At 31.6% G+C, this 25,934-nt stretch overlaps 1 protein-coding gene across 4 annotated transcripts in view; it reads right to left on the bottom strand.

The window, feature by feature from the left end:
* Positions 1-6,810: 6,810 nt before the first annotated feature.
* Positions 6,811-25,934, bottom strand: part of Lrfn5 (leucine rich repeat and fibronectin type III domain containing 5) — a 250,655-nt gene continuing 231,531 nt past the window's right edge. Inside the window, exons 2-5 of one of the 4 annotated variants that reach the window (XM_015491257.2) lie at positions 22,390-23,794; positions 19,065-19,777; positions 12,454-12,497; positions 6,811-7,198 (exon numbers count right to left, since the gene is read on the bottom strand). In XM_015491257.2, coding sequence (XP_015346743.1) covers positions 7,181-7,198; positions 12,454-12,497; positions 19,065-19,777; positions 22,390-23,774 — 2,160 coding nt within the window. In that variant the 5' untranslated portion in view covers positions 23,775-23,794 and the 3' untranslated portion in view covers positions 6,811-7,180. Of the gene's footprint in view, positions 7,199-12,453; positions 12,498-19,064; positions 19,778-21,857; positions 22,050-22,389; positions 23,795-25,934 lie in introns of those variants that run through there. The other 3 variants (XM_048798636.1, XM_048798635.1, XR_007345786.1) reach the window with 3 other exon arrangements.

Consider the following 25,934-nt stretch of genomic DNA (forward strand, 5'->3'; position numbering starts at 1 on the left):
AGATATATATATATATATATATATATCGAGAGAGAGAGAGAGAGAGCACTGAGATGTGAAACAGACTAGGAAGTCTCAGGAAGAAATTTCTTGGAAAATTAGATAACTCATAAACACCTGTGTATGTAGGAAATTTTAGAAAGCAAAGTACGTACTTTCTAATAAACTGCAAATGAGGAAAAGATGTTTAAGTTCTTCAATCAAAACTCATGGAAGGGCAGAAAGATAAAAAAAAATATCATCTAGCTGCTGGTCAGAAATATGTTGTTTAAAGACATAAAACACCTTGAGAATGGAAGAATGGAAAAGTAATTCCATGCAAATAATAATAAAGAAAAAGATATAATGGCTATACTAATATCACAAAAGATAGACATTAAGTGGAAGATTGTAACAAGATACAAAGAAGAATATTATAATGGATAAAAGGATTACATTATCAAGAGGTTATCACAACTATAAACTTATACAAATTAACAAAGAAAACTCCAAAATATTTTAAGCAAACATGGACAAAACTGAAGGTGGAAATGTAATAATGTTCTGCAATAATGACTGGAGATTTCAATGCACCAATCAGTATTGGATAGCACTAATCTTAAAGAAAGAACATTAATCATAACAGAATATTATGAGCAATTGCCCTTTAGCAAATTAGAGAGCCTAGAAAAAACAGAAAAGTTCTTAGAGACACAGAGATTACAAAAATTGACTTAAGAGAAACTAGAAAATCTTAGTAAGTCTACCACAATAAAGCCCCTAAATCAATAGACTTCTACTAAACACTTAAAGAAGTATTATCATTGATTTTTCTTAAGCTCTTCAAAAAACAAACAAACAACAATAAAAAATTTCCAACAACAAAAAACGCACAGGAGTAAGACTCACATGTTCCCTCATTCCAGGAGATCAATAGTGTCCTGATGAAAAGGCAAAAAATTATATCTCAAAGAAATAGAAATATACACAAATATCAATTGTGTGTATGTTTGTGTGTGTGTACAAAGTCCTCAACAAAATCTACCATAACAAATTTATCAGCATATTGAAAATATTATACACAAAGTACATGTAAAAATCCTACAAATGCTATGTACAGGATACTACAGATAAGAAAATTAATGCAATACATTATGTTAATAGAACTGTGGTTAAAGAAAGTCCACAAGATCTTCTCAATTGACACTAAAAAAACACATTTGATAAAATATAATGAACTTTATATAATGACACTATAGAAATATAGGAACAAAAGCAACTTTCCTTATCATGATAAAGTCCATTTATGGAAAATCCACACTAATTTTGAAAGATTGAAAGATTTCCTCTAATATCAAAAACAGCACAAGGATGACTATTTCTGCCACTGTTATTTAATATTCTACTAAAATTTCAAGCCAGTAAGATTAGTCAAGAAAAAGAAAACAGAAGGCATATAAATTGGAATGGAAACAACAAACTATCTCTTTTCACAGATGGCATGATGTTATATGTAGATAATCTCAAAACCCTCTAAGAAAATTACTAGAGCTAAACAATAAATTCCACAAAGTTTCAAGTAAAAAAGTCAATATACAGAATAAGTTGTTTTTATTAATATTAATAAAACATTGTTGAAAGAAATGAATGAGGACACATATATGCGGAAAGACATCCCATGTTCATGGATTGAAAATATGAGTAATGACACCTTATCATTCTTACCCAAGGCAAGATACAAATTTAATGTCATCTCTTTCAGTACTCCAGCACAAATACACCCCCCTTTTTTATATAAATGGAAAAACCAAATTTCAGACTAATATGGCATTTTAAGGGACCCCGAGTAGCCAAAACAATTGTGAAAAAGAAGAACAAACTGGTGTACATACACTTTTCAATCCTAAAACTTATATAACTGCAGTAATCAAAATGCTCTGGTACTGACATAAACACAGACATGTAAACTAATGGATTAGAATAGAAATCTTAAAGATAAACCCATAGTCCTATGCCCAGCTATTGTTGTTGTTTGCTTGTTTATATGTTTTATAAAACTTTCTGGTCTAATAAATGAGGAAAGTCTCAGTTTTTCAACAGATAATGCTGGAACAGCTGAATTTCCACATTAAAAAGACACATAGGTAAATAAACAAATAGATTTGGGCCTCTATCAATGCCATAAGCAAACTTTACTCAAAATAAATCAACCACTGAAATATAAGAGCTAAAATGATTGAACTCTTAGAGAAAAATATGGATAAAGGTTCTTGTCTTCTGGTTTTGCAGTGGGTTCTTTGAGAAAACACTAAAAGAACAAGGAAATAATAGAAAACTCCATAATTGTATTTCAAACTTATTTAAATTATTCATCAAAGAACAATATCAAAGATGTCAAAATATAGCCCACAAAATGGGAGAAATATTTACATGTCATGAATCTGACAAAGTACTAGCAATGATTCCTCCAACTCAACAACAAAAGCAAAACAATAGACTTCTTTCTATAAGCAAGATACTTGAGTAAATATATCTTCAAAAAATATGTAGTAGATTTATCTTCAAAGCATATTTAGAATTATCTAAGAAGATGAAATAACACTTTGCACTATTAGTCACCGGGGAATACAGATGCGACCACAGTGAAATGCAGTGACATGTGGCATAACACCAGTCTGTGATAAATCGCGTATATGACCTTAGACGCTTAAGATTGTGTTGCTTAGTGATGTTGCAGCTGTTCTAATTTGTTGAAAAACATGTTATGATGTTAGCATAACAACAAGACCACGTAATAGAGCATTTCTTAGAATATTTCCTTATTGTAAATGGCAAATTACTGTACTTCACACAAGTTGAATGAAAACAATTTTTTTTGAAAATTACAAGGATGACAATCTAGAACCCTAAAACCCTCATACCTTAGTTAAAGGAATGTAAAATGGTGTATCTCTGGTGGAAATCAAACTGGCAGTTCCTTAAATAGCTTTAAAAAAATCAATACTGAAATTAACATGTAAACTAGAAATTATACCTCTAAATATATAGACCTAAAGAATTAAAAACAGACTCAAACAGATAACTTTACATCATTGAAGCATTATTTATGATGGTCAAGAAGTAGAAACAACATAAGTAACTCAAAAAAGGAATGGTTAAATGTGATTTATGCGTCTGTGTGTGTACACACACCACATGTATTTGTATATAGATAAAGGTATATATGCAATGGAATATTACTCAATTGTAAAATGAAGTTAAGTCCTGATGTAAAACTCAACATACAATAATCTTTAAACTTTTATAAGTGGAATAAACCATTTACAGAGGACAAATATTACATATGATCTCATTTGTAAGAAATTTCTAGAATAGGCAAATTCATAGAGAAAAAAGCAGTTCAGAGTTTATCCAGGGCTGGGAGAGAGAAAAGTTAATATTGTTCCTAAATGTGTATATTTTATGTTTGGGGTAATATACAGTTTTTAAATAATTTTTTAAATTTATTTTTATCTTTTTAAAGTAACAATGATTATACAACATTGGTGAATATAATTGTCATTTACTTTTATACTTGAAATGGATAAATTATCACATTTTATATTTATTCACAATGAAAATTCTTTTAAGAAAAACAGTGTAGGGCTGGGTGCAATGGCACATGCCTGTAATCCCAGCTGCTTGGGAGGCTGAGCCAGGAGGATTGCAAGTTCAAAAAGCAAGGCCCTGGGCTGGGGATGTGGCTCAAGCGGTAGCACGCTCGCCTGGCATGCGTGCGGCCCGGGTTCGATCCTCAGCACCACATACAAACAAAGATGTTGTGTCCGCCGAAAACTAAAATAAATAAATAAATATTAAAAAAAAAAAAAAAAAAAGCAAGGCCCTAAGGAACTCAGTGAGACCCTGTTCCTAAATAAAATACAAAAATAGGGGTGGGAATGTGGCTCAGTATTCCAGTGCCCCTGAGTTCAATCCCCAGTACAAAAAAAAAGAAAGAAAGAAAAAAGAAAAACATTGTAGGCAGTTTTGCTATATATTACACTTATATATTAAAGTCATTTGTTAGAAACTATCACTTTGTACATAATATATTCTGCAACATTTGTAGTTTTAAATAATTGCATATATCTTGATATATTCAGATAGACACATGCACATATGTTTAATTGTTAGATCTGTGAAACATGAGTAAAAAAATATTGAAAATAAAAAGGTAAATAAACAATGGACAATTTTTTATAGTAAGTACAAAAGAGTGAAGAAAAAAATAGTCTGAGTCTGTGAATATGTCTGGAGGATAACCCCACAAAGTACATAAAGCATTCTCTATATACGAAAAAGCGTAAGATGCAACTAACAAGCAAGATTTGTAAAAATCTAATCTGGGAGTTACTAAATTATGAATGAAATTGATAATTTTATTTAAGCTTTATTTTATGTGTAACATATTCATTTCAACCAATAACATTATTTTATTGGTACTATTCAGCTCTACATTTACTATGGACTTTAAAAATAATGATTGTGTATTTTCAAAATATAAATTATAGTTTTCAGTCTACCTTACTTATCCAAGCTATATGTACATCATATTGAAACATTGAATTCCTTATGTATGTGCTTGATGTGCTTTATGATATAGTGTAAGATTTCACATAAGTTGAACTACAAGTATTCATACCTACAATATACATTTTAGCAACTGGATTACTTCCAAAATGTCTCAGGAATGTGAAATATATTAAAGACAAGTTGATGTCTATTTATGTTATATTTGATACTCATTGAAATTCACTGTCTTACTCCTGGACATTATAATATGCTCTACTGAAATAATTTCTCAACTTCAGAATATTATTTTGTCACTTCATAAAAGTAGAACTTCCATTTATGAATAATCATTAGTGTTATATGCATACACCAGTGTTCATTTAAATCTCTTTAGTATAACAAGTGTAATCATTGCATGAAAGCAATTTATTATTGCACAGCTTGAGAATCAGACTGTGCCTCTTCTTAACAACATTAAACAAAGAAAATGCATACATTATAAATGCTTGATTAATGCTTGATTGAACACATACATAAATGGAAGTTTTTTATTTAATTGTAGAAGACATGGTGCAAAGACTTTTGAGTGATGAAGTGTAATTTTAATTTGAACACACTAAAAATTATTTTCTATGGAAAACAATAGCACAATTATTCTAAAGAAATGAAGAAGTACATAACAGGTCAGACTATACTTGCTGAGGAGGTATCACCATCAAGAAAAGCAAGGGTTAGATGAAATGTAAGGATAAACAGTGTAATGCCCTTGAAAAAAGCTAGCAGGTTTTCAGAAGAGAGACCTCAAAATGTTACTTTGTATCAAGATCCACCAAAGCAAAGCCATTCTTGTTTCTGACACTGTATATTTGAAAAGTTGTGTATAAAAAGAGATCTACAGCTGGAAGTGATGGCGCATGCTCATAATCCCAGCAGCTCAGGAGGCTGAGACAGGAGCATTGCAGATTCAAAGCCAGCCTCAGCAATTTAGCAAGGCGCTTAGCAACTCAGTGAGACCCTGTCTCTAAATAAAATAAGAAATAGGGCTGGGGATGTGGCTCAGTGGTTGAGTGTCCCTGAGTTCAATCCCCAGTACTCCAACCCCCCAAAAAAGAGAGATCTACAAAGGTAATGCTTCTTGTTTGTCTCCTTTTTATCAATATAAACATGTATATGTGTAAAATATTTCCACATACATAAACAGGATTGTTTCAGAGAATTAGATTTATCAAGAAACAGAGAATTAGGTAAATTGTCAATTTCACTAATTATCCACAAAATTGCAACTCAAATCTGTTACTTCTGTTTTAGTCATGCATTTTGTGTGTCTGTGTCTCTAATGTGGCAAGCCCCTGAGCACAGCTTCCAAGTTCTGAAGCTCCAATGGGTGAAATTCTGTAAATTGTCTATGGAGGCTGAGATACTGGTAGTAGTCAATAAGGGTTGGAACAGTTAAAAGATCATTTTAGAAATTTTGAAGGCAAATTTTCTTTTTTTTTGTTTTGTTTTGAGACATTTAAAAAATATTTATTGCTTATAATAGAAATACCCAAATTGTGAAGAATAGAAACATGACTTTGTTTTAGAGAATGTGACTTCAATTGGGGATAAAAGGTTATTTTTTTTTAATTAAACTTCTATCTTATGCCAAGTACTACAAGTTTTCATATTATGCTATGTATTAGATTTGGAAGATTATAGTAGGTATATTGCCAAACTAAAACATCTCAGTACCACTTTAAACCAAGACAAGCTCTTAAAAGCTGTGTAGACACTGCTTAAACTTGACTCAATTCACATTTGTTAGTCATCAAAGATATCCTAGTTTTTATATGCTGGTGTTAAATCAGATGCATGTTCTTTATCCTGAAATTGTGCAGAATTAGAGAAATGGACACTTATATTGACATATAAGCCCTGCAATTATTAAAGGCTCTTTTGTCCTAACTATCAAGAAAAGCAATGAATCAAATTGGATTATTAATAATGTGCCTATTTATTCTTTCCTGCAGTCCCACTGTAAGAAGAGTGACTCCATTACTTCTTGCCTTAAATGAGGCATAAAACTCCTGTAAGATTATTTAAATAGCTGTATTGCTCTCCCATAGATGTGGGTGCCCATTCTCAGTAATGGAAGAAAATGTTCCAATATTATAGAAAATCGGTGATTCCACAAGGTTTTTGTACTACTAGAAATAAAACAGTATTTTTATTGTAAAACTCACTTCATCACTCACACTTGAAGCAATAGGTTCTTCCATAAATAAGGCACTGTGCAAATTCTGTCATAGTAAAACATTTATTTGTTAAAGTGATATAGATTATTCAAGATTCTACAGTCTGTTAAATCATGAATGGCAATGTAAGATGGATTGATACAGAACTTGATGCCAATGTAGGTTTTTTTTTCCTTTCCTTCTTAAAAAAAAATACTTGCAAGAAGAAAAAAAAATGGTTTGAAAAGGGAATGAACCATGGTCTGATGGAGCCTTTTCCACTGGCATCAGATAATTCTGCCTCAGCTCCTGTGGACAATTTCTTCTAGGACAACAGTTCAACAATTAGCTTTTTCGAACTGAAACATTTTTTTTAAATTTTATCCGGTAAAAATATCAGTGGCAACTTTTTTCAGGAGAGAGAGAAGTGGTGCTCTTCAGATTAACTCCAGCCTCTGAAATGAAAAAGAAAAAGAAAAAAGAAAAGAAAACACACAGCTAATAAGAACATTGTGCTAGCAATCTCAAAGCTACTGAACTGTAAGCACACAGTTGCAATAAAATATGAGACACAAACCTGAATGATATCTAGACATGTGCATCCATATTTAATTTTTTTTGGTAATTTGAAAATAATGAATATATAAAACAGTCTTTTTAAAAAGAACATAAATGTACGAAGCCTAAATAGTTATGTAAGTCATGACATGAAATGGTATTTTCTCTTGCTTTTTTTTTTCACATTTGCACCCTGAGAGTAAGACAAAACAATGATTTTCTTTGATAATGCATGCTATTTAAGTTTTAACATACATTCATATTTGTTTGTAAAATAGCATTTCTAAAACCTTAGTGATCTTTATAATTTTAAGATTCTGCTGAGAATTTTGTAAGATATTGAAATTTCATAAAACCATGTTTAATGACAGTAAAGAATAGTATTCATTTTTGCTAATTAATTTTTCATGCACAGAAAAAATAAGTGTAAAAGGGCACACCATTGTTGATTTAAATATGATTTTGAAGTGAAATTATATAAAAACCATTTCATGAAAAGGCTTAAATATAAAATTGTAAAAATATTTTTCCTTCAATATGGTACTCAGTTTTTATGGATATATAAATTCTATACTTGACAAAGAAGGAAAATACTGTTTGCAAGATACATTTTCTTATACCTGATATTGAAAAAAAGTTTTCTTCTTTTCATTCAAAAATCACTACATGTTTCTTAGTTTCTATTTAGGTTTTATTAATTGTATGGCATAATTGCGTCATGAATTATAGATTTTTTTACTTACCGAATCTTTTTTATTAAAACAATAATATAGAATACATTTGGATAACATCATGCAATACTTTTATTAAGTCATATTAAAATTATTTTGATAATTTTTGTGAAAAATGTTGGTAAAATAGTATTTAAGAAAATATTTTAAAATATTTGATAATGTGAATAAGAGATTTTTTTTGAAGCAAACAATAATTTTTTAGTACTGACAAGGAATACAGTGCACCCATTGTTTGAAGATAGTTAAGGAAGGAACATATTTCTAATTTGTAAAAAAAAAAAAAGAATATATATATATATATATATATATATATATATATATATATATATATATATATATAATGTATATTATATATATATTCACACACATATACATACACATGATAACTAATAATCTTGGAAAGTACTTAAATACAGCTATCACTATCATACTTTACCTGAAATATTTTCAGAAAATTATTGCAAAATTATCTTCAAAATGCAATTGATATACATCCTCAAATTCTTCATTTTTGAATTCATAGCATATATCAAATTGGTGAATTGGAAGACAATTTTTAAAATATATTCAGTAACATACTACTTTTGATAAAAAGTTAAATTATTCCAAATTTGAGTTATAGTAAGTAGTAATATAATAATTCAACATATCTAGAAAAAAATGATAATTGGTCATATATCTAGTTTGACTTTGCCAAACATAAATCCTTATAGGATAACAAATTTTAATACCAGGTTAGGAATATTTGATGTACAGGTTAAACTTCCCTTCTCTAAAATTCATGGAACCAGAAGTGTTTCAGAATTTAGATATTTTTCAGAATTTGGAATATTTACATATGTCTATCTCTCTATGTATATATAGGTAACGAGATAGGCAGATAGACCTCTATCTATATATAAACAGACAGACAGTGGGGTGTCTTAGGGAAAGAACCCAAATATAAACACAAAATTCATTTATGTTTCACATATATCTTCTAAAGATAATTTTATACATTTTTAGTTAACTTCTTTTTGACCATGACCCATCACATGAAATCAGGTGTGAAATTTTTCACTTGTGGCATCACATGTTTTATATTCAGAACATTTTGGATTGGTGATTTTTGGATTAAGAATACTAAACATGTACATTGACATCACATATAAACATCTGCTTTGCTCTTTGGATTTTATTTTATATATTGTCCTATCTCTGTATTTTCCCATTGTTTTAAAAATGTTACTATTCATTGTCAATATTATTGAATTTTTATTCATTTGGAAATAATAATTTCTCTAAAAGAATTGCATATTTCATGATAAGTGCATATGCAGAAAATATTTCATGATAGTCTAAATTTAAAAAAAAAAACACCTTAATTGATACTAAACAAAATAATTACAAATGAAATTTATTAAAAATCAGAAACCAGCTGGGTATGGTTAATCCCAGGGGCTTGGGAGGCTGAGTTGGGAGGATTGTGAGTGCAAAGCGAGCCTCAGAAACGGTGAGGTGCTAAGCAACTCAGTGAGACCCTGTTGCTAAGTAAAATATAAAATAGGGTTCGGGATGTGGCTTAGTGGTTGAGTGTCCCTGAGTTCAATACACAGTACCAAAAAAAAAAAAAGAAAGAAAGAAAAAAATCAATCACTGTACATACTGGTACAAATAACTAGAACATGTCATATTCTTCTGCATGTTTACAAGCACACAAACACACAAACACAATATGTATTTTATTGGTTTGAATACAGAAAATACTTATTATGATGATGATGATGATGATGATGATGATGATGATGATGATTGTACTGTGGATTGAACCCAGGGGCACTCTAACACTGAGCTAGCTCCATCCCCCACTCCTTTAATTTAATTTTACTTTTTTTTAGACAAGGTCTTTCTACATTGCCAAGACTAGCCTCGAACTTGTGATCCTCCTGCCTTAGCCTACTTAGTAGCTGAGATTTCAGGTATGCATCACAATATCTGGCTCAGCAAATACTTCTTAAGAAATTTTACTGAAAGAAATTTTCAGTATAAATGCAAACTAGTCCATTGTTCGTATCTCAATTGCTAAACATGGCATAACTCTTGTCTCATATAGCTCTTCTTAACAATAAAAATCTTTGCCAAACTTAGGATTATATTTAAGGGCCAGTTTATGTGTAGAGTCATCATTGTTAATTTTACCAATAATTCCTTTCTCCTTTGTTCCTGATTTCTCTCAGTGTGATTAGAATCTTAGGATTTTATTACAGAATAATCATGTGTGTTGTATTGAAATATTTCAAGCTCATTTTATTTCTATCCATATTTAGGAAGGCACATAAAGTAGAAAATCAGAATAGGGCATATTCTGGAAAATGGAATTGAAATAACTTTTTCAACTTTATTCAATTGGGAAAAGATTCACCTTAGCTGGCACCTCAGTATGAAAGCTACCGAAAATACAGAGCTGAGAAGCTGTGATTACAAAGGGTCTTTGCCAGCACTCTTCTCCTTTTCATTCACACAGTAAAAATGCTGCTGAGAGTGCAAAAGGTTATAAGAAGAAAGAAAGCACACAGGGCAGTTCCTTCAGAGGGAGCACCACTGGTCCTGCTGACAGGACCAGAAATCACATACCAAACACCAAGAATTCTTAGGTTGAGGTCATAAAGTAACTTCAATCTGATAACAGTAATGTAGCAAGAGTTGCCTAACCAGTGATAATGTACTGACACTAAATTTTTATAGAATTACTTTTCCTATGAATTTGTTTTCCTTGCTAATACTTGTAGGAAAAAAAGAGGAAAATTAGAAAATTATGAAATGGAAGTTTCTATTACATTGTAATAGCAGTTTGTTTTGTAAAAGGCTGAGGAATAACTCAGTATACAGTTTTAAAAAAATGACATATTACACACACACACACATAAACAGTCTGATACAAAGAATATCTAACACACTTAATACAAACGATACACATAACATGAATTCACTTTAGAGTGAAAGAGTTAGTCACTTAAAAATTAAACCTTAGATTATTATAACTTGTATGTTAGTGGTAGATTATGAGTAGTTTATATTACATCTTATTTTTAAATATATTTTCCAATGTTCTATAATTAATACTAGGTATTGTGGGATGAAAGAGTCATCACGAAATATTTATGTATTTATCACATTGTCAAATCCTGTGCTATCTCTAGCAATGGAGGGGCATTCGCAAGAAAGAACAAAATTTACTTCCTAATAATATGGTAAAATACACAAGCACAATAATATATAACATAATCCATGAATTATGAATATCTTGGAAATGTTCTGAATTATACTTCTCATTACATTTATGTTCTACTTCCTAATCCCTTTCTGAAAGTATCGTAACTTTCAGCTCAGCTGGCTGTCCAAATCACATAATAAATGAATTTTTAAAGATGAGAGACAGAAACGGAAGAAAAGTGGAGGAAGAGACAGAGAAACAGAGACAGAGACTAGGGGAGACAGAGGTTCAGATAAAAGGTGTTGTTAAAGGAAGGCACCTTCATGCAGTTCAATTCAGTACACACAGAACACAGAGCATGTATCCGACAGTGTACTATTGATTGTTTCCAGTGAGCCATCTGTTCTTTTTCTGTGAGGTAAAAATGGGATCTTAAATTCAGTGAAGAAATGAAGCATAAACATTTTTTATTTGATGTGGGGCTGGAATGCTGTAGGGAAAACTAACATTGATCAAATTATTGTCTTTCAAAATATGAAATGTTAAAAAACAAGACCCTATTTTTACTACCAACAAATAAATCAATGACCTTTTTAAGACTTATAAAAACAATATTTTTTTTTTCCTGTGCCAAACCTCAAACAAATGTCTGATGCTTCCAGCTGTTTGAACAGATTGCTTAAGTGCTATTCTGCTCTGGAAACACACTTTCTGATCCAATTAAAATGCAGGAATCAAATACTCATTTGAAACTTCCAAAATGAAAAAAAAAAAAACACTCAAGAAGAGTAATTGGTTGCTGACAAAAGGAATACCATTAATATTTCATGTGTAGTATTTTGCTCCACTTTAAAGTGGCTTCATTCATTCTAGATAACAGCAAAACACTTGTGTTCATCCATTTTCAATGAAGTATAATGTATCCTTTTACCTCCTCTCAGGACATGGAGGTCAAGGATAGGAGCAAATTCATTCTTATCAAGTTACTGTCTGCATGTTTGGAAATATTTGTAAAAAATATCAATTATATCATGCATAACTACAAGAGTGAAGCAGTATTAGTAATACTTTTGTTTATTACAGTGTGAATCAGACATGTAATAAAATTTTTAATGGAAAATTTTGACAAGCTACATAAACTCCAAGCCAAAAGTTAGAAAATTCAGCTTTAAAATAATAAATCCACTTAAGGGTTGAAGTATGCTACAGGTAATAAGATTCTCACCTGTGTTTCGTGGACATTCTGGTCAACATTAGTCAGCAAAGCATCTGGGAATAAAATTTTCAGTGTCATGAACAATTCAATTTTTTTTTTAAAGAAACAGTCCCTTTAAAACCTTCCTCACTGAAATCTTGGTAACTTCTCTTGAAGATTGATTTATATTGTCTTAACTCTTACTGGGTTAGTTGCAAATGACTCTTGTATTTTAGACTTCTTTTTGGCTATTTCCTTCACCATAGTACTATTAAAGCAGAATTTCAAAATATATTGTTCTAGTAACTACAATGAATAATTTTCAATAGGGAATATTTGTTATACAAGAAAATCAGATTTCTATTCATTTTTCTCTGCTTAGAGTTAGTCTTTCAACTCTATGGTTGCATATGATTAACATGGAAAAGTGCATCAAGGAAAAAATATTCCACAACAGTAATACAGTTCAGCTATATTGACCACACAGAATATAAAATAATACAATATTAGCCATCATTTAATATCCACTCTCCAAACAATAGCATATTTGTGTCAAGAATCCATTCATTTTTATGCAAAAGTAATGTGTTAAATGCAAACATTCTGCCTTTATATCCATATGTATATGCCTATTACCTATAAATGTTTAATACCATCATACAGTCCTGAATATCATACATTCTATTTCTTTTCAAAATATCTTCTTGTATGCAGACTAATCATTTAGAAGTGGTGCAAGGGTAAGAAAATCTAGGTGTCTAAGAGGACAGTCATTGTCAGGATTCACAGATGAGTATGATGAAACTAGGACAAAATATTTTCTTACAAATCTTCACAAATAACCATGTAAATTTACAATGGCCACTGGTGATTAAGTTTGTCATGAATACAATAATAAGAGACATCCAAATGATGGAGAAAAAAATGATTAGGGAATTTGATTATGGTAGAGCCTACAAATATATCTCATAGGCTCTATCACTTGATAAAATTATTTTTGGATATATTCTGGAGCATCATTATATCTACAGCCTATTGTTCGTTAAATGTACAAACACTATGAACTCCATGTACATTAAGTGAAAAGGCCTCCATGACTTTCTCCTGAATCTATTTGAAATATATATTCTTTCTCATTTTTAAAATTCACAAATATGAGTTACTGATTTGAAAAGAATGGGTGAAATTGGGTAGATATGGTTATCAATGAGAAATTTAAAATAATAAATTTATACTGGAGAGTTTCTAGACCATTATTATCTGATAAATTACAATTTATTTGATTTTCCTGGAGAAGATCTATGATAGGCAATTTAAATCTAATTTCATCTTATCAATCACAAAATAACAAACTAATATTACATGAAAAACATTGTTCTTTTAAATAATTTATTGTATATCTATGTGTATATTATCATAGATATACAATTAAGAGACATGACTCTTATCCAGAGTACATATGTATTACAGAGTATATATACAGATTTATACATATAAAGAATATATAGATTTATTTAATGTTAACTTTAGATTGTAAAATTTTACTTAGGAATAGTAGAACATAATTAGAAGGCAGAGTGGTACACTAAATATCTTGTTATATTGATTATTTGTAACATTTGATAGAATTATAAATGTATTAGCATTGCTTAATGAAGTGATTTAACACAAATATATTCCCAGTTAAAACTGTTGCTTTTTATAACCAACTTTAGATGGCACCACATTTTTTTGATGGCCCAATCACAGGAATATATTTACCATTCTTTTTATTTTAAAATGTCTTCTGCACTAGTATAAGAAGTATTCATTATTTCCTTTAAAAAAATAAAAGAACAAAGAAATACTTGACAAAACTAATTGCATTTATAATTCCAACATATATTTATCTAACATGGAAAGGAAAGGACTGAGTAATCTGAGAGGCAGAGCTTTGAAACTTTCAAAAATCCAGTTGTTGATTTTTATTATGTTGTCTGTCCTTGAGGTAATGTGAATGACATATTTCTTTGCCATAAAATATTCAAAGTCGCTAATAGCATAAGATAAATTATAATTATTACCATTATTAACAAGCTAAGAGGAAAAGAAAATCATACTCTTCCATCCAATGCACCACTATGTCAACCCTGTCCACACTCACACAGGAACATCCTTGGTTACCATGGAAACATTGCACTGCTTTTGTGACCCAAGAAGATACTGGGCAGGGGATGATAGTATATCATACACATTCTGTGAAATAGGAAAGGACATTGTTGTTTTTTTTTGGTACTGGGGATTGAACTCAGAGGCAATTAACCACTGAGCCACATCTCCAGTCACTTTTTATATTTTATTTAGAGACAGGGTTTCACTGAGTTGCTTAGGGCCTATCTAAGATGCTGAGGGTGACTTTGGATTTGAGATCCTCCTGCCTCAGCCTCCTGAGCCCCTGGGATTATAGGCATGTGCCTCAAGCCAGGCTTAGCATTTTTTATTTTTTTTTATTTTTAACTTTTATTTATTTATTTTTATGTGGTGCTGAGGATTGAACCCAGGGCCTTACACATGCGAGGCGAGCTCTCTACTGCTGAGCCATAACCCCAACCCCAGCATTTTTAAATACAACTGGAAACCTACCAAAACAACGGGCTTGTATTTGGTATCTTTGAAGAAAAGTCTCATTTGCTTTTATTATCCTACCTAAAAGAAGATATTTTATGTTTATAGGCTTTTTCATTATTGGCATTTTAAAGATTATAGGAGTTTATTACTGTACATAAACTGAATAGAATTATTAAAACTTATGAATGGAAAGGCAATTAAGATGAATTTGGTAATGATTACTCTTAATCATTTGTAGGTATACAAGTGGAAGTTTCTTTTCAGAAATAAAAGCAAATAAAATATTTGAAACTATGTTGGAAGCAAGTACTACAGTTTTAAATCAGAGCAAATAGTTCACAAAAAGGGGGGAATACAAATATTCCTTTAGACAAGTAAATATAGAACACATTTAATTTTTAGCGGATCTTCAAATAATTGTGGAGAAAGTATGTTTAAGAGAATAGATTTCTTATATCTATAGAATGCCATTAATACTTTAGAAACATTCTAAAACTTTTTTAGTAAAACAAATATGCAAAGTAGTTAAAATCAATGGTTTTAAATCAAATACAGTGTACTGAGAACTCAACTGATTCCATTAATTGTTAGAAAAACTACAGGAAATAAACTGGTCACAGTGTCAGTGTTACTGGTTGCTGTATCTAATTTAAATAGTTCAATTCAGCATTTTGTATTTTAAACTATTTGAAGCCTAAAAGTTAAAATATTCATTAAACCAAATGCTGCTTCTTGGAATTTTGAGGTGACTTTGGGTTGTACATTACCCCTAGGACACTACTGTAACAGTAGTTTTGTATTTTTCAATTTGAGGATGATTATCCAAAAGGAACAAAAATAACATAGGACCCTTATTATTTTTAAAATGTTTACAATGAATGCCTGTTAAAATATGCTTAATGGTAGACATTGTGTTTTGTAATTCTGTACTTAATATTGAATAAGCTGATAATATAAAATGGCTAAAAATTAAACAAAATTAAGTAAAAAGAAATAAAAATAGCATATCAATTCTATATATAGCCAGCATTAACAAACAGCAGACCACATGATTTAGATTATATATAAATAAATAGATGGATATGACAGAGTAAGTAAGGGATGCCATAAGTGACAGAACAAAAAAATGAAAAAACTATAAGAGAAATTCTTTTCTTTTCTTTTTTTTTGTGGTGCTGGGGAATGAACCCAGGGCCTTGTGTATGATGTGAGGCAAGGAAGGACTCTACCAATTGAGAAATATTTCCAGCCCCTCAATTTTTTTTTTTTTTGCGGTGATATAATATCTGATCACAAACCTTAATTTTGCTTATTAATCAAAATTCTTATTACCACCTCCCTCCCTAGCCCCATTGATTTATTTATCTATCCATTTGCTCATTCATTCATCTTAACAACTATTCTGTTTCAGACATTGTAGTAGGTAGCATTCATTATCTCGCTAAGTTAAAATTTCATCATATAGTTAATAAACATAAAACACACTTGACTTTTATCATAGATCATTTTTGATCTTTTAAAATATAAACTTTTAGTAAAAGATACCAAAACTTCACTTTGAAGACAAAATGTGAATGCATTTGATTAATAAAATCTGAGTACAGTCTAGCAAAAGTAATAAAATATTGAATTATTTTCAATGACTTTAGTCAAGCAAAGCAAAATTCAAATGATTAGATACCATAGAATTTTAAAATATCTATGAGAAACAAGATGTTTTTAATTAAAGCTTTATAACATAAACAAGCATGGTATTCATTTTTAAAAAGATGGCAACTGCAAATCATAAAATAAGTTCATGAGTAGCTTGGAGAAGGTATGCTAAACTGCTGTGTTACATAATCTCAGACCCTTCTTATCCTTCCCAATTTCAGAAATTGTTTCCTTAGGGATTTATTTCTTTAAAGCTTGCAAGCTATTGTACAGTAAAGACCTTTTAATACTGTTCTCATCAATCTGTGAAGGGGAAGATTAATGTTTATTATCATCATCTCATGAGAAACAGTATAACTGATGTTAACTTAAAATGCAGAGTTGAGTTAGAACCTTATTAGCCTAAGAGTTTTGAAAACACACCACTTTGACTATAGCTTTTGATTTCACAAACTACATCCATACCTATGAACTGATTTATTTCTCAAAGAACTATTTCTGTGAACACTGAATCATAATTAGCCCTTGTAAATGTGAAAGGCAAATTTCTCAGAGAGGGAAGCGACAAAGCAACTTAGGAAACGTAACATGGACAATTTTGTTCAAGACTGTGTGAAAAGTCATTTCTAAGTACTCTGTGTATACTCTTCATTCAACAAAATAATACATTACAGAGGATAAGATGCAACTCCATAGAGTAAAAGTTAACTGAAATTTTTGTATATATCTCTACCAGAAGGAAATTAAACTAATAATTTCACATTCTGCACTTCTGCTTTAAATGATATTGCAAATGATTTGAAAGAATTAATAAACGTTTACTGTATATTTTAACATACTCCCAGGGAGTATATGGTATATATCAAGTACCCACTGAATGTGTTAATGGATGAAATATCATATTCATTTGTGCCAGGTAACGAGTCTAAGTTTGCACATGAACCATATCGTCAACACAAAATGAAAATAAAACAAAAAGCAAAGAAAAAAACTTTTATGTTCAAAACACTTATTAATTATTAATAAACACCATCATGTTAGTATATTATTTTTTTTCCAACAAGTAGATAAGGACATTTATCTATAGATCTTAATTTCAATGAATTTCCAAGAATACTATGTTATTAAGAAACAATATTGTTTTCTGACTAACTTTAAAATCCTTTACAAAAATGATATATTCCTCACTAAATCCCATGATATCTGATTAAATTTAGCATTTGGTCAAAATAATAAATGCATTTACTTTAAGTGGAAAACATTCACAAGTAGAATTATATAGCACAAAAGGGGGAAAGTCACTATCTGGTTAATGAGCAATATTTTATGTTATTTAACATGTAATGAAAACTCCATTAGAAGTTTTCCAGTTCACTTGGTGATAAAAATCAACACCCTTTTCATAAAGGCAGTCCTATATTTGACTCCTCCTCTTTAACTTGCATTTAAAAAAAAATAAAACATTCTTTCAGCAACTGTGTTGAATGAATGAAAACATCTTCATATGCCTAGGTAGATGCATACAAAATTGTGGCCTGTGACACAAAACTGACTGGATTTTCTGATAAATTCAAGATTCTTTCCACTGAAAAAGCTGTGTCATGGAATGAGCATGACATAACCATCAAGACACCGGGAAACAATAGCATTGTTTAGAAGGGTACTTATTCTAGCATTGTCTTGGTATAATAATTAAACATTTTATTTTAAACAATATAACAACACAGACTTGTTCTCTACAACACAATTTTCATTGTAAAAAATATAAAATCTACTTATGGAAAAATCCCAGTTATCCATAGGAGGCCATTTTTAGAATTGGAGGAAATAAAATTTTTTATGCAAAACATTTTTTTCCTTATAACAATTTGCATTTTACTATTTTCTACCGCAGAACCTGGAAGCCAGTATTAAAAAAGGGGAAGGCACTCTTGCTATCTCAGGTTTCCCCCCTTTAAATCGTTTTATCTATGTAATTTTCATATAGGTGTATGAGCATTTGTGTGCGTGTGTGTACACAAACACACACAGACACGCATAATAACTGTATCTTAGATGGTGTATTTGTAACCTGAGCTCTACTAGCCTATCAGATGATTGAAATTCTGCATTTCAATTTCCAAAGTAAGTTTTCATTAAAAAGAAATAATAGATTACACAAAGCTTTCTGATAACCTCTCAGTTTCAAAGAGTGACTTTTCCACTAGGACCATCAGCACCATCAGACTGAATTAATATCCCATTCACAGACATGCTTCTTTTAGAGAACAGTTCACGTGTGCTTGGTGAATTAGCAAAGCAATAGTATTCCTTTAATTCTCCACTCAGCGAATACCTGTGCTGTGCTCTGGATCTCTCAGCAGGCAAAGTGAGAAACTTACTTGGCTTGGTATGTGCTCTTTTAGATGTGGGCCCCTCTGTGACAGAATCAGGAGGTCGGCTAGCTAACTGCAATGCAGTTGAGTTGTTCCTGTTAGTGTTTTGGGACTCAACATTTGTGACAGCTTCATTCTGTGGTTCGGTACTGGGCTTTGTGCCAGTCTTTCTTTTCTGCTTTTGGGACACAGACGTGCTTGAAGTCCAGGTAGGAGGCAAAGCAGAGGTAGTGGTAGAAGAGTCCTGACTCGTACAAGTTTCTGAAGATTGAATCACATTGTCATTGGCAACTTTACAACACTGGGCATTCTCTTCATGTCCCACAGCTTGCTTAGACATGGACTGGGGCAGTGTTGCACTACAGCCTTGTATTTGAGCCCCATTAGTTTGAGAATAAACATTGCTAACCTTGGTGACCTTGTGCTGCCCATTATTGTTACAAACCTTATACCGGATCATTAGAATGATGATGAAAACCAGCACAGACGCTACAATTATTCCACCAATAATTATAATCATGGTGCCTCCCAAAAACTGGGACTGCATGAAATGGCAACGGACATAATCTTGTTCCGTAGTGAACTGGATGCAACCCACAACTCTTGTGGCAGTGAGGGAAGTGATGCCATCGTCATATATGGCCAAGACACACAAGTCATACATAGTTCCAGCAGCCAGATTATTGACCAGAAAAGTTTTGCTCGTAGGAGGTATCATTCTGAGGGACAATGGAATTTGTGTTAATATTTAAAACAAAATAAAACATGCACACACAAAGTCATTAGAAATTTAGTTCTGTCTCATTTTAGCACTCATTAAGGTAAGCATATTTATAACAGATATGAAATAAATGAATATGATCTAATCTTATATTTACAAGTTAAAAAGCTAAAAGTCATTGTCAGAGTCCACGTTATATTAATGGTGCCTGCACCCTGCCTTGACAAGCTTACTAATTACACTGCTTGGCAAAGCAGAACTCCTAATAAAAACCATTGCTGAAAAATCATTTATGACAAATTGCTTTTGAAAGGTGTGACTGTGACATTATCTGACTGCTAAACAAATCCATTTAGCACTTACAACACCTCTGTGACTAAAAGCCAAATTGAAGAAAGGGAAAACACTGACAATCACATTAGAAAGCAGAATGGAAATGCATTTCAGGGCATTTATTTTCCAAATCAGTAATAAGCTGCTATGGAATGGTACCTCCTAAATCTGTCTTTAATAACTAAGATAATTACAAAGATTAAAGCATTTTATTTACAGATCTCATCCCTTTCCCATGTCTTGCTTTGCTATATGTTTCAGTTTATAAATGAGGAGAGTATAAATGTACAAGTAACACCCTGGAAATAAGAACAGGGACAGATTTTGACCAGAGTGTAAGCCCCTTGACCATTCTGTACTGAAGGAAATTTTCATCAAGGCACATTTTCTAAAATTTGACAGAAATTTATAGACATCTCTGAAGCTATCACCCTTTAAAAGTATTTTGTGAGTGCTTATTTTCTTTCCACATTTTTTTTTCTCAGATAAAAACATCGGGCCATCACTAAAAAATAATTTAGAAGAAAAAAAACCCTGTATTTTAACCCTATCTTTCCCCTGTTAGTGAGTTTAAAAATTTTAGAACTTGGCAGTTCTAATATGTGGCAGCACCTAAACAAGGGGTTCTAAATGAACCAGGATGCTCTCAGGCCAGACCGTGTACTTATGACAGACTACTTCCATATAATGAGTGTATAAAAATGCAGGACATTACTAAGCCCTTTCTGTATACTAAAATTTAATCTTTACAATGACCTTATGAGAAAGGCATTTTCACATGATAATCATTAGGTGGGAGCGTGAACAATTACCTCAAGGTCACAGAGAATTTGCTCATCATGGCAGAATTAAAATCTTGGAATGTAGCAAGTAAAACCTGACCTATTATCACATTTCATAGAGCGAATGCTTAAAATATATAAAATATAGAGTAACTACAGGAAGTTGAGGGGTAGAGTCAGTGCCTGTTATTGAAAACTGATTAAGTTGCCCAGAGGCTAGGTCAAGAGCCCCGCTATGAAACAAACAAACTAGGTTTAGCTCACATGGATATATATCATAGCCTACCTCTACTTGTACTCAGTGATGAAGGGGCTATTAGAAACCACTTAGTCTAATCTCTGCCTTTTAAAGATGAGGAAATTAAAACTCATCCAGGTAGAACCTTGCCAGGATTGATCACAAGGAGAGCTAGGATACTTTTATTTTTCTTGCTAATTCACGCTTATTTTAAAAACATATTCTCCTTTCCATTCATGAGTGAAAACCAAACTGTCATCAAGAGCTTAATCTGTGTATATAAGGATGAAACTGATTTGATATCTGGAAAAGCTTAAAAACAAAACAATAATCCTTTCAAAATCATAATTTTGCATCTTTTCCAAAGAGCAGTAACAGCCTATCACCAGTGAAATTATAGGAAGGAATAAGTTTTTCCAACTGAAAATTGGACAAGATGTGACTATAAATCAATGAGGCTGAACTTCAGAAAAACATACCAGAAATTCATCAGCAGATGCAAATTCTCCATCACTGTCCTAACCCAGATATTGTATACTTAATTCCAGTGATACCTTCACTGCTCAAAATATTTATAAATTATCTCTTTGGAACTGTCTTAAGAACCAGTGCACATGAGACAACACCCATGCACATGACTCAATTATTCAAAGAATCAGTCTCATTATTTTATAGTTACATCCTATTTTTGACCAAAAATGGCAATATCCATCTTGATCACCCACCTTATTCACAAGACTTGACTCCAAATGGCTTTTGCTTGTTTCCAAAATTCAAATTCACCCTCAAAAGACGAAGATTTGCCACCACTGGGTATATTCAAAATAGTATGACGAAGGTTCTAAAGATAATTCCAAAAGTGCTTTGAGCAATGGCAGCATCATTGGGATAATGGTATAGCCTCCCAACGTGACTTCCTTGAAGGAAAGAACACTCATGTGTATGTGTAAGTTCTGGTATGTTTTTGAATTTTTAACTTAAATCAATCTTTTTATCTGATAGTCACATCTCTTAGATGAGGTGAAAAAAATAAGCATAATATTAAATATAAATTTGAACTCTTTAAAAATAACACCATTCAGAAGATTTCCCCATATATATCCACCACATTTTCAAGCCTTACATTATGCACTTTAAAACTGAGAATTGTAATTACAACACAGAATAACATTGCCAATTTGAAAGCATCAGGAGTACATTAATAAGCCTTACACAAAGATGCATGGTTGCTATTTAAATTTACTTATTTTTTCTTACCTGTAAACAAGGGTGTCATCATAAGTACCATTGTACTGAATTTGAAACATACGTATTCCAGGAATATTTCTTTGAAAATTAAATTTAAGTAGTGCTGTAGATGAAGTTGCTTCTGCCACCACAATTTTATCCTGACTCATTTTAGTGTCCCCATTACTACTGCTTGCATTAGAACCTGACTTAGTAGAAGTTGAGATATCTGAGGAACCAGGATCGGGCTCATGGATATGATTTGTACTGTTTAATAGGTGAGGGAGCTTAATTATATGAAGATCCACTGTTTGTGTTGCTTCCCCAGCAGGATTAGAAGCAATACAGGTAAAAGCACCTGTGTCTTTTACAGTTGTTATAAGAATGTCAAGTGTTCCGTTATCATACACCAGCGATCTTGTTGCATTTGAAATAAGCTTCCCTTCAGGAGAAATCCAATGAATTGCAGGTTCAGGGTCTCCCCGGGCTTTACACCTCAGCGTTGCCCTTTGTCCCTCTAAGACCCTCATCTCATGTGTATGACGAGTAATGAGGGGAGGCTCACACAAAAACTCTTCCTCAGGAATTGACCAAAAGTAGCGGCCAGTTAAAAGTGCAGGAGAAGCACAGGTCTCCAGATCATCTTCTCTAGACAAACGCCTTAGCCACAGCAATTCACAATTACAATGCAAGGGGTTTCCACCAAAACTCAGTGCAAATGTGGATGGACTTATGATTCCTGAGGTTGCTAAGACCTGAGCTCGCTGAAAGAGAGGGTCAGGTGGTAGCTTCTGCAATTTATTTGATGTTACATCTAGCCGAGTCATCTTGTGCAAGTGGGAGAAAGTCCCCTTAGGAATGTTATCAATCATATTATGATCCAAGCTAAGGGTGTGCAAACTAACCATCTTCTCAACAGCATCCCAAGGAATAGTTTCTAGATTATTGTAGGACAGATCCAGCTCCTCAAGGGCAAACACATCATCAAATGCTGTAGAAGAAATTAAAGTCAGTTGATTGTTATTCAATATTAAATGGTGGAGATTGGAAAGCCCACTGAACATATCATTTGTGATTTTAGTCAATCTGTTGCTATTCAAATGCAGAGCCCTCAAATTCCGTAGGTCAGCAAAAGCATGAGGTGTAATAAAACTGATTGTATTCCTGGATAGAGTCAGGTCCACCAAGCTGGTCATATTGGCAAAATCTTTTCTTTTGATATTTGTAACAAAATTGTCTGCCAAACGCAGTTCCACAGTTCTTCTGTCAATGTTTGGTGGAACAAATAGAAGCCCTTTCTTGGCACAAAGGGTTGCAAGATTAGGAGACAAAATCTGACAGACACAACGCTTTGGACAGATCTGAGCTCTCACTGCTATGCCAATGAAAAACAGATAAAAAAGAAATTTTTCCATTGTAGATCAGATTTAAGAACCTGTAAGATAATATAAAAATATAGTGTTAGTATCTAATCATTTTAGTAATGTTCTTATTTCTACCTGAATAATATTTTATGCAAATTGGAATACAAAAATAATTTTATGTTTTTTTTAAACAAGTGACTATTAAATATCTGTTCTGCACTAGAGGCTATAATGGGCACTAAGGATGAATTATATAATATTCACAATTTCATAAGATTTAAAGTCAAATTGGAAAAATAAAAAAAAATCTGATCTGATTACTATAATTCTGTAAATTAAGTGCCATTTTAAAAATATGTCCAGGATAATCCATGGGTACACAAAACAGACACATTTAACCCATATTAGAGAGCTAGGATTCAGGGAAAAAAACTCCATAGTCCCGAAGAACCCCTTTTTCATGTAAGTTCCAAAGATTAGCGGTGTACCAAAGGATTTGCAAGTCGTTTGATTCACTATCCTAAATAGAAACAATAAAAGGTAATATTTGCCATGAAATTGAACTTGTAGCATACTTTTGAAGTATGTTCAATAATTTATCCATTATTTACTCATACTACCATACAACCATTATATTGTATCTCAAAACACAAGATTTTAATTCTCAAAATAACAAGGTTGAAAACTTACCACAAAATCAACAAGTTCCCTAAATATTAGAACATTCTGTTAATTAAAAATATGAATTTTTGGAGATAATTTATGGAAAGCCTTTATTAAAATGCTTGAAATTAAATTGATATCACATTCTGGTTTTCTTCTTTTAAAACATTAGCAATTTCTAATTTAGTTTTAAAAATAATAAATACTTAATTTCCATTTCCACTTTGATCTTAATTATATGATATTGAAATTAAGCCCCCAAATAAAAGTAGCAACAGAAATATAATTGAAAAGTATCACACACTGCATGTGTTTTAAATACCCAGAGTGAAAATAGCTGTAGAAAATCATCCAACTTTTTAATTGAATATAAATAAGAATTTACAATTAGTCCAGTAATATTGTACTTAAGTTTTCTAAATGAAAACTCTCTTATAATTCAGAATTATTTTATGCACTATGAAGTATGCTAATAATTAATAAGAATTATTATTCTCAACAAATAGGCTTCTGTTCGTGAGAGAACAACTAATATTGAAATAGCCTTTCCAAAATGAGCAGCAAATAAATGTGTAAAATATATAAAACAACAGTTTTTAGACATTGGAAATAACTAAGCACAGAACCATGATCCATGAGACAGTGAATTTAAAAAAAAAAAAAGAACTTTCTACTTTCTTCAGGATTCACCTTCCAAGCTATGGTTCAAGGAGGCAAGACAAGGAAAACAAGATCAGTCCTGTTAACCTGAAGAGGCAGAGATTGGAGTGCAGAGCCTTGGTGGCCTGCATTTGTGAGGCAGAACACCAAGAAGGTGAAAGTTATCAAATAAAAACTTCCAGTGGTCTAGTTAGGTGGAGCTAGGGAAATAGATGTGGAGCATTGTAAACAGGGATCTTAAAAAGAAAATGACAGAAAAGCGAACAAAAATCCAGTGATATGTAGGACAATCTTAAAAAGTCAATGTGAACATAACTGGATTGACAGCAAAAGGCAGTGGGGCAGAAATACATTTGAAAAACAAGCTTCCAAGTAAAATTTAAAAACAACAACAACAACTATAAATCCAAGTTCAACCATATCGAGACACATTATTATCAAATTGTAGATTTCAATGTACAGTGGGAAGACCCTTAAAAGCATATACAGAAGTAAAAGATTATAACAAGGTGAGATGGACAAAGTAAAAGTAACTGCTGATACCTTACTAACTCCTCTTTATAAACAAAGCAAGATGGAAGACACTGAAAGCATCTTTAAAGTGCTACAAGAAAAAAGAAATGCCTAAACATTGGAAAGACTGTCTTTCTATAAAAGATTAAAATACAATAAAAATATTATTGGAGATATTTCAAGATATTATTGGAGAGTTTCAGGACTAGCAGGATCTAAGGAAATGTAAACAATCATTTCTTTAGACTGAGGAAAACCTATGTTAGATAGAAGAAACTTCAATCTCTATAAACAGATGAAAAACAATGGAAATGATATTATCTGTAGGTAAGTATGAATATTTTTGTCATGTTTTACTATGCATTTAAACAATAT

Source organism: Marmota marmota, unplaced genomic scaffold, assembly GCF_001458135.2.
Source record: "Marmota marmota marmota unplaced genomic scaffold, marMar, whole genome shotgun sequence".
NCBI lineage: Eukaryota > Metazoa > Chordata > Mammalia > Rodentia > Sciuridae > Marmota > Marmota marmota.